This window comes from Hermetia illucens, chromosome 1 (assembly GCF_905115235.1).
Source record: "Hermetia illucens chromosome 1, iHerIll2.2.curated.20191125, whole genome shotgun sequence".
In the NCBI taxonomy this organism is placed as follows: Eukaryota; Metazoa; Arthropoda; class Insecta; order Diptera; family Stratiomyidae; genus Hermetia; species Hermetia illucens.
In genome coordinates, this window is record NC_051849.1 from 106,610,056 (window position 1) to 106,628,240 (window position 18,185).

Genomic DNA, 18,185 nt, shown 5'->3' on the forward strand with positions numbered 1-18,185 from the left:
TGTCGGAATTTATTGAACGCGCGGATAGCCTCTTCAAACCACACGATCTCTCGTATATCCTGAGTTTTGTGGCCAGACAAGTACGCGTTCAAAACGGACTGGCGTTGGGCGGCCTTGGACAGGAAACGACGATAGAAGTTTAGCATGCCCAAAAACCTTGCTTGTTATCGCTTACACCTTGTTTGCGTCGGGCTGTATTCCTTCAGGGGAAATGGAGTGGCCGAGGAATCTCACCTGTGTTTGAAGTATAATAACTTACATTTCTCAACGTTCTCAACGGCCGCAGCTGCCAGTGCCCCCAAGGAACCTGAGACGCACGCCTGGATGCCTTCCGGAAGCCGACGCAGCCAAAGGGACTTCATCAATTCGTCGTCGATCTTATTCCCACCCAATTGTTTCATTTCGCGCAGCAATTGGCTGGGAGTTCGATCTCCCAATGTTAGGCCTGCCAGCAAGTGATCCAGTTTTGCCGACTCACTTATTGACAGGTGCCTGATCAATTCGGTCTTGAGCAGCGCGTACGAAGCCGATTTCACTACGTCAGACACCAGCACGATGGACTCCTCGTCCAGGCCGACCACCGCGTGATTGAAACAGGTTGCATCCGCTGTGATCCCGGACATCTGGAACTGTGCTTCCAAATGCACGAACCACAGTTCCGAGTTCCGCCACCAAATCAGAGGGACGCGCACGGCGAGGGCGGGTCCGATGGACCTGCCGCGTCTTTGCCGTCAAACGACATTCCAAAAAGCTAAAACTACGATGCGAATTTGTGGGAAGGAAACCGCGGTAACACCGACTTCAGCTAAATCCCTAATCGACACGGCAGGCCGCACTTCAAATGACCGCACGAGCGAAAACGAAACACCCACGACGTACTCCAAAATAAACGCTTGATGCGCAGACCATTAAGAACCACGAAAGCTCGCCAAAAGAGTGGAGAGCAGACGAAAAGAGATGCATCGATGCAAACACCTCGACGCCGTCTCTTGCGGCGATTTAAATTTTATTTTTATTTTCAATTTTTTATTTACTGACCTGAAGTAAAATTTCAATTAACTTATAAATAAAACAAATGGCGGCGTCTGTTGAGGAGGCGGCTGGTGGCGGAATATCCTGCTCCTGCGGCGATAGCGGTAGTGTTGGCGGCTGCTGCGGCGGTGTCTGCTGTGATGATATTCGGCTGGGCTGGTGTCGACGTCGGCGGCTGCGGAACTCTTACTTATCTCCAAGTTCTTTGTATTCCTCAGGCAATTTCGGTGAGTGACGAAGAAAAACCAACGTCATCCACGGTGGCCTTACTCAATTTCCTATCGACACTAGTGATTACTGCACATTAGATGGGGGCTGTTGTTGCACCTGTGACCGTGAATTATGCTGTGGTGGTTGTTGCGATGAAGGCTCCAGCTTCTGTGTTGATGGTGGGGACTGCAGTGACGGCGGCAGCTTCGACCCTTGCGGCGATAATGGAGACGACCACGTCAGCAATGGTGGTTGCGGCAGCGATGGTGGTTGCGGCAGCGATAGTGGCTGCAGAAACGATGGCAGCGATTGTGGCTGCGGCAACGATGGTGGCTGCGGCAGCGACGGCAGCGACTTCTGCGGCGGAGACGGTAATGGTATTAGCGGCTGCTGCAGCGGCGTCTGTTCTTGCGCAGACTGTGATTTTGTTGATGGCAATGATGGTGTACTTGTGCAGTTTGTTGCATGGATATAGGCGTGAGAACCTTTCTTCAAAACTTCAATTTCAATTCGCGAAATTTATCAGCATGTTTAAACTCGTTGAAAATTGATTTTTTTACCCTTTTCTGGTATTTGCGTGACGAACTTTGAAAACGTGGGAAATACTCGGGAAACACAGCAGCCGCGGAAATTCACTTGTACCTTTACCACTTCTGTAGTTTCTATCAGGGTCACCAATTTGAGAGCTAAATACTTTATCTTTCTATAATATTAAATTATATTTAACACTTAATTATATACAACATGAAACTAAATTAATATTAATTGCCGCAATAGCCAATCTCCAAGACAGAAGACTCTCTATTCTTTTCTTTTCATTGACGTCCTGCCGTCAAGTCATGGCACTCTGCTCTGCACTCCTGTGGCGAGGTCTAAACTGAGTGGAGAGCGCCGGTGGCGTCATCTGTCCGCTCGCATTCGCGAATCCTGCCGCGCCACACCTTGATCCCGTGTTTTTGAGAGATAAGACAACCGAAAACACACAAACATTCTTTGGTGTCTGACACGTTCAGTGGTGAAAACAGTATCTGGTGAATATTATGAAAACGTCTGTGCTGTGCTGGACACATCTGCTGTTAGATAGTATGAATGCTCTCATAGCAAATATTTGGAAGAAGCTGCTGATGGAGCAAAGCCACTTCCCACGAAGTAATTTTTCACGGTGGTCCCGCGGGGATATGGGCAGAGAAGTCAGTTTGGCTTTAATGGGTAAGAATCCCACATAATAAAAAAATGCTAAGTTCCGCAGCTCTGAAACCTATTTGAACTCTCTTCCAATACACCATGTATAACATACTGTATTAACGGTTCTATAGTTCTCTATGGTTTGAAAGCGAAACAAAATCGTGCATGTATATTTCAACCATTCCCGACGAAATACTTTACGTTGCTAAACTTTAATCCGCCATTTACGTCCACTTCCCTAAAGCCTAAACCGGTAAAGATTTTTAATACAAATTAATCAAACCTTTTTCAAGTAACCTGCTTCTGAAACGCCAGACAAAAAGGTAGACAGACAGTGAATCGAATCAAAGAGACAGAACAATATTCTCTCATTATCGATCAAACAGCCAGTCGAGTAGTTAGCGTGTGCGTTAGTAGCCCCTACAAATGCTGCTTTTTAGGATTTTGTCGCCAACATAGGAGTCGGCTTAAAAAGAATTTTCCACAGCTTGTAAGTTCAATAGTGGCATTTTTAAAACACTATTTACCATCACCAGAAAACCCTTTATTCGATAATTCATCCTTTTCATTTCATTAGGCAATGAATCCCTTCAGCAATAGATCTGAATTAGACCTAGCAAAAAGGCGAAAGAACGTTTGAATCTCGTACTTATGTGCTATCTGTTGTCACAACCTGTTTATTGCATGCGAATTATATGATAACTTGTCTGTGCGGTAGGAACTGGACGACATTATGTGTAAGGAACAAAAACGAACATGAGCAGTCATCATCATACAAATATGTTCATATAACATAAGCGCGACATGAAAGTATACAAATCGATCTATCGCTATCTGGATTGTTTGACTTATGATTTGCATCCGCAATTATCGTTGCAGGTACAAACGGAAATGACGGTAACAGCAGTGCAGACAGCTTGTTATGCATTCGTATGCATTATTTCCATTCCACAACCTATTTCGTAGTTCCGCTGGTCGGACGCGGGTAGACCGGTTCTGAATCTTGAATGATGACATCGTCAATATATTAAATAACGAGATTCAGATACGCCAGTCTCCTATAATTCGCGGCTACAAGAATCTACATCGAAAATAAATGATAGTTTCTCTTGCAGACGGATAGGTTAATTGCTTTTACTGGCACCTTTCACGGGACTTGTTTAATACATATAAAAGTCAACCATAAAGAATCACAAATAAAAATTCACCGATATTCACATGATACCTCAAATATTCCAAATTCGATAAATGTTGATAAGTTGCTCGTAAAAATGAAAATTTTAGCAATCAACAAGAACTCCAAAAATATAGTCTGCGTGCATAAGATGGCTTAGTCAGTGAGCAATAATTTGTAATTATTGTTTGGAATGCATCGAAAAACTCCAATACTTTAAACCAGACAAAACAAGCAAATCTTTTATAAATATATCAATATATTAACCGCAATCCTTAACAAATACTTTAATTACTTTCATCAGAACTAGAATAATCACCAACCAAGGATAAACTGTTTCCTGTCGCCTTGGTGCATTTTCCTGTGTCTGTTGACTCTACATGCGAATTTTGCACCTCTGCCTCTTCTGATTTATTCGCATCGGGCGGCTGAGTAGATTTGATCTCTGGCATCGGTTCAAGCCTTTCTAAGTTATCTGAAACTTGCTCCGCAGACAAATGATTTTCACTAGTTTCTGATGAAACCGATTTGTTTGACCTTTTTATCCCTAAATCCTTAGAACTTAACTTCGCATTCATCAATTTCTGCCGCTTTATGCCCCCAAATGAAGTAGTAGTAGCGCTCGGCAAAACAGGTTTAATCAAAATATCCAAACGCTTTTCCGCTTCTAATTCATTTGCAGATTGTGATTGCAATCGCATCAATGCCGCCATTCGACGATCTTCATCGCTTTCGGGGAGCAATGTGATGTTTAGACTGGATTTAGCCAAAAGTTCATTATCTCTGTCTTGTGATAGCTTCAGTTCCTTTTTCTTGGCCTGAAAGTAGAAATGAGAAATCAATTAAAGTTACAAACGCCTTTATAAAACCGTTCAATATTTATCGAAAATTCTACCATCAAGAATGATAAAGAGCGGCTGACACTTGTTGAATTGCAGAAAATAAGGACTCAAGCGTTATAAAAGCGACAGGATACAGCTGAATGGAGCTGTAAAATGGTACCAGAAATTAGAAGCACTGTTAAATCGTCCCCGAAGTGGTAATGAACTAACCGCTGCAACTACTGAAAACGTAATTTCTGTCATAATCGCCAACGACTAATGAGATTGATGGCCAAAGAACGCAATATCAAGGAGAGCAAAGATCCGAGCAACTGTGATAAAGTAGTAGTTATAGTTATAAAAAAACTTTATTTCCTTGCTTATGCAAGAAGAAAAACCGATCTGATATGCCCAATGCTCCACTTGGTCGGCAGTGATCGCATACAACAACTTCGCCATAATCAGCAAAATCAACGCCAGCTTTTTAAAAAGCGCTCGGAGCTAGCTTCAGGAATGATGTGGCCAGGCATCTGTCCCTCGGGAAAAATACCTTTAGTTGCATCGATAAGAATGTCAAAATTAATGTGGCTTCCTATTAATCTCCACCATAGACGGTCCCAAACCCATTTGAGAGGTTACTTTTTCATGGAGAATATTCATAAACTTATAAAAAACAACGACGAAACAACAGGCAACGATGAAGAGCTGAGTGCGTTTGGGCGGAGCCCAAAAATGCATCGCTCACCGCAGCGAACAGCGAAAGAGGCGACGAGGGCTGACATACCCGATGTGACACCGGGGCGCCCAAATAAAGAGAAAGCCTCATTAAATGGCACGACTGACCGTGCGGAGATGGCAACTCCAATACCTTGCAGTGCCCCTGTTCTGGAAGTAAGCTCAGTCAGAATCGCTAGTCCTGAGCAGATGGATTTGGACACAAATCGAATGGAAGTGCATTCGACCGTCCTCGCTAGAGCCGAAGAGGAAAGGCTCATCAGAAAATGTGCAGCAGTGGTGAAACGTATGCGGTTGGCAACGTTCCTTCAGAGGAACGTCAGCAAAGGCGTCAAAAACGGGCTGATGGAACTGGAGGAACTATTGGACCGCATTTCCTTTTATAGACGAACGTGGAGCGCAGCGGAAGACGATTGTAGAGAAAAAACAGTCGCACTTCCCGCTGAGAATGCTGCTTGCGTCAAACAGACCGCAGATAGCCCTCTGCAAAGTGAACTGGGGAAAAAGCGGAAAGAGGACGACGTGCCTGAAGGAGACTTTATCGAAGTAGTCTCCAGGGCCCAAAAAAAGAAGGCGAAAAAGGAAAAAAAGAAACAACGGACTCCGTCACCAGAGACACGTCTGTCCAAAAACAAGGAGGCTGCCAATTAAAAGCCAGGAGCGGAAAAAACGAGGAAGCGGAGAAGGATTAGACCGTCGGCTCTGCTCATTAAGCCGACGGAAGGCAAGACATTTGCGGAAGTCCTTAGTGAAATCCGGTACAGGATGAAACCCGAAGAGAATGGAGCAGAGGTGTCTTCGATACGGAAGACGAGGAGGGGTGAAGTTCTCGTCGAACTGGGCCCAAAGACGACCAACAAGAGCACGTTCTGCGAAGTGGTCAAGGGGCTATTGGGGGAGAAGGCTCTTGTTTCCAGCCTAGAACCCATGTGCTCTCTAGAAATACGGGATCTTGACTGCCTCACAGAAAAGGCCGAAGTAGAGAAGTCGCTAAAGCGTGAATGTCCAGAGGTAACCAATGCCCGGGTAGGTATTACCTCTGTAAATGCTCGAGGCCAAAAGCTCGCCGTGGTGGAAGTCCCCGAGCAATATGCGAGGAAACTCCTTAACAGCGGGAGAATCAAAATCGGATGGGTAGTATGCAGGGTACGAATGCGGATAGTCCCCACCAAGTACTAAAGGTGTCTGGACTATGGACATACGTCAGCAGCTTGCAAGGGTCCGGACAGGAGGACAGCATGCCGGAGATGCGGCCAAGTGGGTCATCAAGCGAAGACTTGCAAGGAAAGCGAGAGTTGTGTTCTCTGCAGGGATCGTGGCGCGTCTGGCAAAAGCGTCGCGCACACTGCGGGCACGGGACGGTATCCGATCTTCAGGGCGGAATTGGAGAGGGCTATGGTGCGAACGCCATGATCCGCATTTTGTAAATTAACATGCACCATAGTGCAACTGCTCACCAGTTGCTAGCACAGTTCGCTGCGGAAGTAAATGCTGATCTAGTGCTGATTATCGAGCAATACCGAAACAAGGACCCGTCCTCATGGTATCTCGACTTATCGGGCACCGCTGCCATCTGGGTTCGGGACGACGTTCGACTTCATGTTCTTGCCGAAGGCCGGGGGGACGGATTTGTCTGGATCCGGTATTTAGGGATAACGTTTTTTAGCGTTTACCTGACGCCGAATGAGACGATTGCGGACTTTCGGCGCCGGCTTGATGCTCTGGAGGACACCGTTTCGAGCACGGAGGGACGAATCCTGGTTGGCGGTGATTTTAATGCCAGGGCTCTTGAATGGGGCATGCCTCAATCAGACTCCAGAGGGAAACGGATTCTGGAAATGGCGGCGAGAACCGGGCTCGTAGTTTTAAACATCGAATCCACGCCAACGTTTCGGCGCCCAGGTTGTGAAGGAAGCATTCCTGACATCACTTTTGCGTCGGAATCTCTAGCATCAAAGGTGGACGGGTGGCGAGTTCTAGAAGACTTCTCGGCAAGTGATCATCAGTACATTGCGTTCGGAGTGTTTGACGCTACTTGCCGGCGAGCACCAACACGACGTTCCCCCTGCGTGTGAAACGTCGCGGGGGTGAACATCGGAAGGTTCGTCGAAGCTCTTGGAGCAGGTAGGGCCACGCTGGGGGGCACTCCGGGGGGTGGTAGTGTCGCAACTGACACCGTTGTAAATTCAGTGATGAATCTGATAACGACGACGTGTGGAGGTGCATCGTAAACGCCTCGCTCAAGTGCAGAGGCGGGGAGCTTTGCGAGTCACGTCTGCTTATCGCACCGTCTCCGAACCGGCTGAATACACCTTTTTCTCTTGCGAGAGGTGGGACGGCCTCCGCCAGCAGCTTTATGCAGACACAGGGGAGCTCTCTCCAGATAACATTGTGCGAGAAATGCTGAAGAGCGCTGGCAGCTGGAATCGTATTGCGCATTATGTTCGGGCTCTTCTTATTACAAAGAAGATTGAACTCGACCGGCGGAGGGATCGGACGGTAAGGGGTTCCCTGAACTAACAACAACTCCCTTCCTCCCCTCCCCTCCCGTTGGTGAAAGGAATTCCCTGACTTGAAGGCTCCCAAAGCCGGGAGAGCGAGAGGGCTAGCCCGAAGTAATGTGTCAAACGGTTCCAGGCTAGTTCTGTGATGACAGGGAGGTGTTTAGTTGGTAGTTCGCCAGCGAACTGTTGCGGGAATCCAACACTCTGTACGTAAACGCATTCACCTACCCTACTCCCAAAAAAAAAAAAAAACCATTTGAGAGAGGAAGGAAGACTCACTTTAGTCTAAATGACCGTGTAAAAACTTGGCGTCTCAGGGAGTAGGCAAGGGCAAACCCCATTCTGGCTAATGGCGTTTTCTAGAATTTTTTTTTGGCAATAAAAATAAATTTAATTTTGTCAATATTTTTATATGACGTTATAGGGGTCATGAATTATAATTTTCAATTAATGAATTTGTTAATCGTTTGTATTAGTTTTCTATGGTCAAAGTGGGCTCTTCTAAAAAAGGTGGTTCTCCATTTGTAGCAATCTGGAACCAAAAATTCAAACGTTTTTGTATTCTGTATACTTGCCTCTATGGTCTGAAACACGATTATAGTTTCACCTTCCTAAATATTAAAACGACGGAATTGTAAAAATAAATCTTCATAAATCGCATCTATTTTTCAGTTCCAGGTGCCCTTCTCATTAGCTCATTTAAAATAATTTTAATTTTTGAAGAAGGGTAATCGAACGAGACTTCTGTGATATTATTATATTAATCACAGATGTTGACGTACTGTACATACAATAAGCTGCTGGAGTGGCTAGCAAACTGGCAATTGCTTAAAATTGTAATAAAAAATGAGTCACATACGATAACTTGGAGTGAAGACTGTTATGGAAGAAGCTTTAAAAACGGTCGCAGACATTAGTTGGACGATGTCCTACTGCTGGTAGGATAGAAATAAAACCATCCATTACTAGCTGTTTGAGGTATACTTCCATCCTCTCAGAAATTCGGGGGTTCCTGATCAAAAGAACCGAGGAGTATTTTTTTCTGTTTGGGATATGAGGGATCGTAAATCCACATCCACTTGATGTTGGGTAGGACCAAATGGAGAGCAACTTACTCCCACATTTTTCGTCCCACGAACCCCTCGTTTAGAGCAAAGCACCCGAGTACACAAAAAGAAAGACAAACACACGGTTTCGTCCAAGGCAGAACCAGCTCATTAGACGCTTCTTCACCTCTGCCCTGGGTCCGGTCCAATATCAAGTGGATGTGGACTTGGAGACTTAGGATCCGTCATATCCCAAACAAAAACCTAGCTCTAGGCGAACTTAGACTCAAACAATTGGCGATTTAAACTTGGATATAATTCGCGCCCTTGTCGTGCTTTTACGATTATATAAAGGAGCGTTTTCCACTTGTTGCCGCTTTCGATCACGCTGCTCCTAGAGCAGAGGTGAGGCAGCGTCTGGTGAGACGCCACTGTCCTGGACGAAACTGTCAGTCTTTCTTACCGAGGAGTATGTTTCTTAGTCTCAGTCACAATCACAAATTGTTAAAGGTAGCACACTGCCGATGTAATTCCTGGACTGGATCGAAACTTCACGTTACAGAAGCCACATCTTCAGGAGTAACCGCGCACCACATATTTCCTCTATCTGCCCATTGTGGCTCGTCGTTCTTATTATGAACACAACAACATCAATCTCTCTCGCCATTCCAGATGTGCAGTTTGTCGTAAAGATTTTTGTAGTGTAGTGTAGTGTAATCATATAACAGCGAACATATGCTTTGCTTCCCACTTCGCGACTTTATCACACGTTTCATTCACGAGAACCTTTTGGGAAAGGTGTTTCTCCTTACGCACCTTACCAGGCTTGATTGCCACGAAGGTTGCGTAGATAATTTCGTGAAACCTATTTTTGGTTTGATTCCGTTGCTTAAGTACGATCATTTCTTCTATTTTTCACAAAATCATCACCATTTAATTCGCAAAGACCAGTGGACCTCACATTGTTTCAACGGAGGCAATCAACGTTCGATGTTGAAGTGATGGTCGAGTAGAGAACGGCTTTGTTGTATTCCTTGTATTCTCTCCTTTGTTGAGTATAGTGCATCAGACAGCCTCAGGGTTCAATGAGACTGTACTTCAGTTTCGTTATCATTACACTTAATGCCGTACAAATGATAATTCTACAGTAGCGCGACATCACAAATACGATCACAAACATCCAAGGCGACTGGAATTCGAACTCGAGAGGCTTATGCTGAACCATCACGACCACCCCACCCGTCGTTGTTATCAGTGACGGTAAAAAATGGCACCGTGTTATGAGAATATGGCCGATTTGGGTTTTATAATAAATGTAAGGAAATGAAACAACCGTTCAATAAATTATATATTGCCAAGTGCAAGTTGATGATTTTCGCCAAAATCAAAGATGTCACCATCATTTCGTGCGCCAGAGCTTTTGCTCCCACGGGCACCAGTTTTCGCGCACATTGCCATTGAGATCACCCGCAATGGCGATATAGCCATTGGCAGGTACGTTGTCAATCTTTGTGTCACTTTGTGTGCTCTCTGCATCCAGTCGATTTTTCTGTAGTGCGTTTGGGGTAAAGAAATGAATCGTGCGGTTAGTTAAAATAGTGAGTTTGTCGCAGCTCTTCGCATCGACATGATATTACAGAGCGCAGATATCAATGTGCAAGTTCTCCCATCTTACCATGGAGGATAGCAATATTTGGAATATATACACGAATTTGTCTGGCTCTGACAAGTTTGCCTACGCCCTGATGCAGTCCATGCGTCAAGAAACCTTTCCAGGTTTCCTAGACAGGACTGTAGTCTAATCTGCTGCGTCCAAGACTTGTTCATTGGCATGCCCTTTTTTGTAATGACGTTATATCATCGAGTTACGTGGCCTGATACTATTTCAAATGCAGAACTCGGTCGGCGCACAAGCCTACCACCCGTAGGCAATGTGATCGAAAGACAGAAGTGGCAGTAGTTATATCACACATTGAGGAGGGGCCACAAATTCATTTCTGGCTACGCCATGCAGTGAAACCCTCTCTCCCAGGATGGTAGATGGGTCGCTTCAAAAGCGCTTGGTTCAGAATAGTAGAGAAAGAATGCGGGCTTCTCCGGAAGTGCTGGGAAGAGGTGGCACGCACTTCAGCGAATCGCGGACGATGGCACGTAGGTGTGGTTGACGCGAAATACCCCATTATGGAATAAATGGCAACCGTATATATATCTTCGCATCAAACTGACCCGTTCCACAACATTATATATGGCTGCGTTCGAACTTTGCCGCACTGGTATTCATTTTTCGTGTTTCAGTTGGAGACCTGCAGCTGCCAAATTGCAAAGGAAGCATATCTTGGCAAGTATTTTGCAGGAGGTAAGTGAGCCTAATACAAATGACATCATAGAAGAGATCCCGTAGAATAATCAACCGCCCTCCGGTACGAATCAGTGGAAATCCATTTCTTCCAATCTTCCAAAAACCTATGTGTTTTATCGCCATGCAGGTAAAGATACGATTGAAGTTTCTTGTGCGCCGTTATTTCCGCCGCATTAAGATATTTATCCCGTGTGAAGATCGCTTTTCGCTTTTTTGGGAATTGTTTTTTTTTTTGAGACCCGTAACAATTTTTTCAGACCGATATCATCACTCGTTATTGAAGTACGCAGCAACTTATCCACCCCTCTAAAAAAAGTGTTTTCGAATGCCACGGTAGAGGGCGCCCAGCTCAACTTAAAGAAAAATAAACGGCATTTTAGCGTGTGGATTATACCGCGGTTCGCAAACTAAGATTATTGAAAAATAATAAAAGACAAATTGCTAGTGCCCCGTTAAACTTTCTTTTTTTGTAAATTTTGATGATTTTGATTTTTTCCCGGATCGTTTAAAGTATAAACAAGGCGGAACACCGGAAGCTCGTGCTTCGTATATAAAGGTTTTATGTTAATCCTATGTGAGAAGCTTTCTACGCACATTTTGTTATGAATTGTTAAAGTTTCACCTTCTATAACCTTGTTAATAATAGTTGAATTTCCTTCAAAGTTCGGGTGTGGCAGACAGACAGACATCGACTCCATTCTAATAAGGTTTTGTTTCACAGAACACCTTAAAAAATGGCCCGATGAATCGCAATTATCCTCAAATTACGAACCAGCACCAGCTTTACACGTCGCAGGAATTCAGACAGCAGAGCATCCTTCAGATCACCAACTCGAGCATGGGTTCCTTGTAGAATTTCTAGGTACTTGTAGAAGTCTGTCTCGGTCATAGCTTCGATGTGGAGGTCACCAATGCTATGTCCGGCATGCAGCTCGTAATGACCTTTGGGGATGGCTTGGATTCGACACTTGTCTAATTCAAACTCCATCCGAATATCACGGCTGAACATGTCTATTATTCGCAACAGACTTCTAAGATGGTCGTCAGTACCAGCATACAGCTTGATGTCATCTACGTACATCAAGTGTGTCAGTTAACACTTAGCATGTAGGCCATACTTTGTTGCAAAACCATGCCCTCTAGCATCATTCAGTAGCCATGAAAGTGGGTTCAGTGCCATACAAAACCAAAGGGGACTCAATGAATCCCCCTGGAAGATGCCCCTCCGTATACAGATGGGCTCTGAGGTATAAGCACCCTCAGATGTACGCACTGATAAGGTGGTATGGTATTGGATTAGTTTCGGATCAATGCGATAGAGATGTAGGATATCGATTGACCAGGTGTGCGGAACTCTATCAAAAGCCTTGGCATAATCAATATAGCAACTAAAGAGGTTTTTTTGGCCTCTAGTTACTTGTCCTACAACTACCGAGTCTATAATGAGTTGCCCTTTGCAATCCCTTGACCCAACTCGGCAGCCCTTCTGCTCCTCGGACAGAATGTTGTTGGTCTCGAGGTGCGCATTGATCCTTCCACTAATAATGGACGTGATGAATTTGTAGAGGGTTGGTATGCAAGTAATCGGCCTTGTGTCTGCGGGGTTCTGCACCGTGTCCTTATTAGGGATAAGGTAGCTAATCCCCGCAGTGAGGAAGGGTGGAAATTCCTCCAGCCGACTCACGACTTCATTTATACTGCGTGCCAACCGACTGGTTTATTTAATTAGTTAATCAACCTCTTCTCGTTTCAGGATAGAAAAAATAGCCATTAGAATATAATTAAATATTTATTCTTTTTCAGGACCTAAATATAAGTTTTTTTTTAAATTCTAATTTAGCCATAATTATAATATTTATTATATAGTATAGATTTGGGCTAGTATGAATACAACTAATTAGCCTACAGATGGGCACTGATGAAGGGAATAATTGGTTCCCGAAATATCGGTATTTGCAAGAATAAATATCCACACCAACGAAAAAGAAACAACAAGTTTTTTATTATTTCAGACAAGTGATTGTAGTTGCAGCAGCGACATATCAGCACACAGCCGAGACGCAATCTCATCATTGATTTGAGATAGAATTCCCAGAGTTGCTGGAGATGCCTAGAGCCTAGGAATACCTGATCTATGCAAAGGATGCATATCCGAGAGAATTCTATACATGTTCTTTGGAATTCGCAGGGCGGCGTGGTGTTTGTTGATGCCGTCGCCTCTGCCCCCATCGACTCTCGGTCACCAGTTTCCCCGAAGACCTCAAGTCGAACACGTTCCCTGATGGTGGCCGCGATTGTGTCGCTGCGAGTAATAAAGCTGCACAGTCAAGTGCGCGAATTGCGGGAAACGCTCGAGAAATCTCTGGTGCAACAAGGGGCGGTAAGATGTTGTACCCGCCCCCGCCGTTATTTCGTAGTAGGAGCGGATGATGAAGAGGTTCATTTCTTCAGTCCATTTCATGCTGAAGTGGTCGTCACAGATTGTGGCGAAACAGTTGCAGCAGGCGCCTAGACGTCGAACCGCCCCACGGCTAGCGGTTTCGACGCCGTGCTGTCTATTACGAGAGCCCGACCCAGTCACCAATTCAGCCGACTCCCGCAGGTTATCCGTACCGGACCTTAAACCCCTTCTTCTTCTCATAAATGGATTTGCATTTTATACCATTTTATACCTAACTTCGAAATAAATTTCGAATGCAGCGAATCCTGCCGCGCCACATCACTCCGCCCCCAGATGAAACCTAGGTGGTTTCGGCGACCGATCCCGGAACTTCGGTCACCGTCAATCCACAAAGCGGACACGGCGCTGCTTCGGGGCGCACACGGGTTTCAGCCTGGAAAGAGAGACCGCCTTTTTGTGTCTGCCCATCTCGAGTTGGAAGAAATGTTCTCCCCGTTCGAAAACGCGGTACGGGCCCTCATATGGAGGCTGTAGCGGCTTCCGGACAGCATCCGTCCGGACCAGAACGTGCGTGCACGTGTCCAGTTCCTCGGGCGAACAGGCAGGTGTGAATGAGTGTCGGGTGGGTGGTGCGGCTTTGATGCGTCGGAGATTGTCCCTCAGCAGACGCACCAACCCCGACTCTGTGAGACCGGATCTCTTGTCGAAGACCGGATCGCTAGGGAGTCTTGGGTTCTCCCCGTATACCAGCTCCGCGGGGCTGGCAGCAAATTCCTCTCGGCGGGTTGTACGTAGGCCGAGTAGGACGAGAGGCAAGACTTGAGTCCAGGACAGATCGTCGCGTGCCATAATGGCGGCTTTCAGCGTCCGGTGCCAACGTTCTAGCATCCCATTGAATTGTAGCTGGTATGCAGTAGTCCGCTGGCGTTGAAAACCCAGGAGTTTGCCTAACTCCCAGAAAAGGGTGGACTCAAATTGCATTCCCTGGTCAGTGATGGCCACTGCAGGGTCGCCAAAGCGAGGTATCCACTCTCGACAGAGGGCTTCGGCGCGAGATTGCGCCGTAATGTCTTTCAGAGGTATTGCCTCAGGCCACCGCGTGAACCTGTCGATGATTGTGAGGCAATACTTGTATCCGCGCGAGTCTCGCAAAGGCCCTACTATGTCGAGGTGTATCGTGTGGAAACGCTTGGTAGTGCGGGGGAGCCCACTTCTTTCCTTACATGCCTGGAGACTTTACACTTCTGGCATGCGATGCACTCTCTGGCCCAGGAATTGGCATCCTTATTCGTGGAGGGCCAGAAGTATTTCTCGGTGACTAGCCGATTTGTTGTCCTGATGCCTGGATGCACTAAGTCGTGAACTGCGTGGAACACTTCCTTGCGAAAGGTGGCCGGAATGTATGGCCGAGGTCCCTTTTCCGAGTCTTCGCAGCAAAGAGAGAGGTTTGATCCGAAGATGGGCAACTCCCGAAACTTGTATTTGGGGTTGGATTTGAGGCTCTGAAGTGCTGCGGCATCCTCCTGCGCCTTGGCAATAGCCGAGAAATCGAGTGAGGCGGGGATGTTAACCTCGGAGGCACGAAACAAAGCGTCAGCAACTATGTTGTCCTTGCCGGACACGTGCTGGATGTCTGACATAAACTGGCTTATAAAGCTCAGGTGTCGAAGCTGACGAGGGGACACTTTGTCGGGCTTTTGTTTCAAAGCATACGTGAGAGGCTTATGGTCCGTGAGCACTGTGAACGGCCTTTCTTCTAGGGAGAAACGGAAGTATTTGATGCTCAAGTACGCGGCGAGCAGTTCGCGATCGTAGGTACTGTAGTTCCGTTGAGCGGGATTCAACTGTTTCGAGAAGAAGCTCAACGGCTGCCAGACTTGATCCACCTTTTGGTGAAGGGCAGCACCTACTGCGATGTCAGAAGCATCAACAAAAACGGCTAGGGATGCATCTTGCAGAGGAAATGCCAAGAGTGTAGCATCAGCCAGTTGCTGTTGGAATTTATCGAACGCGCGGGCAGCCTCTTCAGACCACACAATCTCTCGTGTGTCTTTAGTTTTGGGGCCAGACAAGTACGCGTTCGAAACGCACTGGTGATGGGCGGCCTTGGGCAGGAAACGACGGTAGAAGTTTAGCATGCCCAAGAACCTCCTCAACTCCTTCACTGTCTTTGGACGCGGGAAGCCTGTTATCGCTTGCACCTTGTCTGGGTCGGGCTTTATTCCTTCAGGGGAAATGGAGTGGCCGAGGAATCTCACCTGTTTTTGAAGAAATTTGCATTTCTCAACGTTTAGGACTAAACCGGCCTCAAGGAGACGTTGAAAAATGCACTCGAGATGGGCTAAGTGTTCAGACTCAGTGGAAGAAGCGACCAAAACATCATCCAAATATACGAAACAGAAATCGAGGTTTCGCAAGACTGAGTGAATGAACCTTTGAAAGGTTTGCGACGCATTGCACAATCCGAAAGTCATTCGGGTGAACTCGAAGAGTCCAAAGGGTGTACATATTGCCGTCTTTAGAATGTCTTCAGGAGCTACTGGGATTTGATGATAAGCCTTGGCTAAGTCCAAGGTCGAAAAGATGCGGCAATTCGCGAGGTGATGCGCAAAGTCGTGGATAAGGGGAATTGGATATCGATCAGGAACAGTCTGTGCATTTAGCCTTCTGTAATCCCCACAGGGGCGCCATTCGCCATTTGGCTTAGGGACCATATGCAGTGGGGAAGACCAACAGCTGTTTGAGGGCCTGCAGATACCCTGTTGAACAAGTTGTTCAAATTCTTTCCGCGCAATAGCCAGTTTCTAGGGTGGTAGAGGACGCACCTTCGAGAAGATCGGGGAAGAAGTAGTGTTACTGTGGGGCTGCACATTGTGCTTTACTGGTTTCGAGAGACTACACTCGGTAGTAATCTGGCTGAACTTTTGGAGGAGTGTCCGAACACGAGAGTCGATGATGTCTTCCAAAAGAACGGAAAGGTTATTGTCAGTGTGAGATACCACTTGGCCCGACGAATTAAGGTTGGTCGTGGGGTCTATAAGGGACTTATTTTGCAAGTCCACCAGCAACCCATAGTGACACAAGAAGTCTGCGCCTAATATGGGGAAGCTGACATCCGCCAGGATAAAACCCCACGAAAACGTCCTACACAAGCCAAGACTCACTTCCACTTGCCTATACCCGTACGTGTTGATGCGGGAGGAATTTGTTGCCGCCAGTTTGAGCGGCTGTGGGTAAAGTCGATGATGCCGGGGTACGGGAATACAAAATCACGCCATGTAAAAGTCGCGGAACAATATAAACGCAAAAAATTAGGCAATTTGCGACTCAACCGAAGGCGTAGAACCGAATAGTCGAACCCCTAATAATTTACGAGATAAGGAGAAATATTCCTACCTACCTGCGAGTACTGATGTACTGATGAAGACGATAAGTTGCCCCCGAAATTTATATCTACATTGAAAAATAAAAATTGTAGTTTGGAGGAAGCTACTGGTCTATCAATTTAAAGCTAAACTACAAACAGCAGACAATATCTAATCTCTTAGAAATGGTATCCTTTTAATGTAGTTGCGGCCAGGTTATAAGACGTTGATTCGTCAATATGTACAAGAAATGCTTTTGTTCATGCGGCCGTCCACTTCGGCAAACTATCGCTTCCGCTCAAAGCCCGCAAAATTGGGAGAACTGACGAATATTCTAAAACCAATATAGCGTTTTTAAATAACCAATCTAAAAGCATTATAAGATGCCATAAAAATAACGATGGGAGAAAGGAGCGAACACCACTTCTGGCCAACTTCAAAAGGGCGAATAAAAGTCATACCAATAGCCAAGGTTTAGCAAGGTAAATGCAATTTGAAAAATTGAAATGTCTTTTCTGTATTTTCAAGGAACACTATCCGTCCAAACTTCTTGAGGTCCAGTTATCTAACTGGTAAGCCCCTTCAATCGCTCCATCCTAAGTAAATGGTTAGATAAATACCTACCCTAAATGTTGCTCTTAGTTTGCAGTTCGCTTCGTAATTATCTTTCCAAGTATCTAAATTCCTCTCATACAACTTATCCAAGGCAGGTTTCGCATCATCCGCTGTTTGCAAATCCTTCGCCTGATGTTCCAACTTGAACATTGGATCATCAAATAGCTTCTTCTGGACCTCCTTGTCCTCCGGGACAATTTGCTCATTCTGTGTTGGATCCCATCGATTCTCTTGCCGTCTGGCTCCCGATACAATAACATAATCGAAGTTGCCGGGGTCAGTCTTGATTTCGAAGTGGTTGTCGCAGAGATGGCACTTCATGCGGAACTGGTAGACGGGGGTGGAGTAATACATCCCAATTTTAGTCTTTTCGGCATTGTAACGGACTCCCATTCCGATGTGGTTGTTGCATCCATCGCACCAAATATTGTAGGGCATCTCAAAGCGAATTATTATGATGCCCAAATGGATCTTGCGGGCTCTCTCGCGGAGGGCATGAGTGCCCAAAAATTTATTGAGTCCGCCCTTTTTGGGATCATAATCCGGAGGATAATACTTATTTTGTCCTTTACGCTCACCCATGATGTGACACTATGGATTTATTTCTGATGAATTCCTAACAAACAAACCAATAACAAAGTTTGGCGAAACACTTGACAGCACTTGCGATCAGCTGTGCTGTCAAAACCAATTGACAATTGGATGACGCCGACTTCAAAACATACTTCAAGTAGATTA

At 45.8% G+C, this 18,185-nt stretch overlaps 2 protein-coding genes and 1 long non-coding RNA gene across 3 annotated transcripts; 1 reads left to right on the top strand and 2 right to left on the bottom strand.

Moving 5' to 3' along the window:
• Positions 1-1,326: 1,326 nt before the first annotated feature.
• On the bottom strand, positions 1,327-2,312 carry LOC119657708 (proline-rich receptor-like protein kinase PERK2). Its single transcript, XM_038064782.1, has 2 exons — positions 2,231-2,312; positions 1,327-1,739 (listed from the first exon to the last, which is right to left on the bottom strand). Exons 1-2 carry the CDS (start codon positions 2,310-2,312, stop codon positions 1,327-1,329), a joined length of 495 nt encoding a protein of 164 aa, XP_037920710.1.
• Positions 2,313-2,803: 491 nt separating this feature from the next.
• LOC119650784 lies at positions 2,804-3,844 on the top strand. The gene is made up of 3 exons (XR_005249374.1): positions 2,804-2,917; positions 3,005-3,237; positions 3,307-3,844. It is a non-coding gene; the product is annotated as an uncharacterized LOC119650784 (long non-coding RNA).
• LOC119650777 (coiled-coil domain-containing protein 130 homolog) lies at positions 3,841-18,145 on the bottom strand. The gene is made up of 2 exons (XM_038053888.1): positions 17,457-18,145; positions 3,841-4,419 (listed from the first exon to the last, which is right to left on the bottom strand). Exons 1-2 carry the CDS (start codon positions 18,027-18,029, stop codon positions 3,889-3,891), a joined length of 1,104 nt encoding a protein of 367 aa, XP_037909816.1. The 5' UTR covers positions 18,030-18,145; the 3' UTR covers positions 3,841-3,888.
• Between the last annotated feature and the right edge of the window lie 40 nt (positions 18,146-18,185).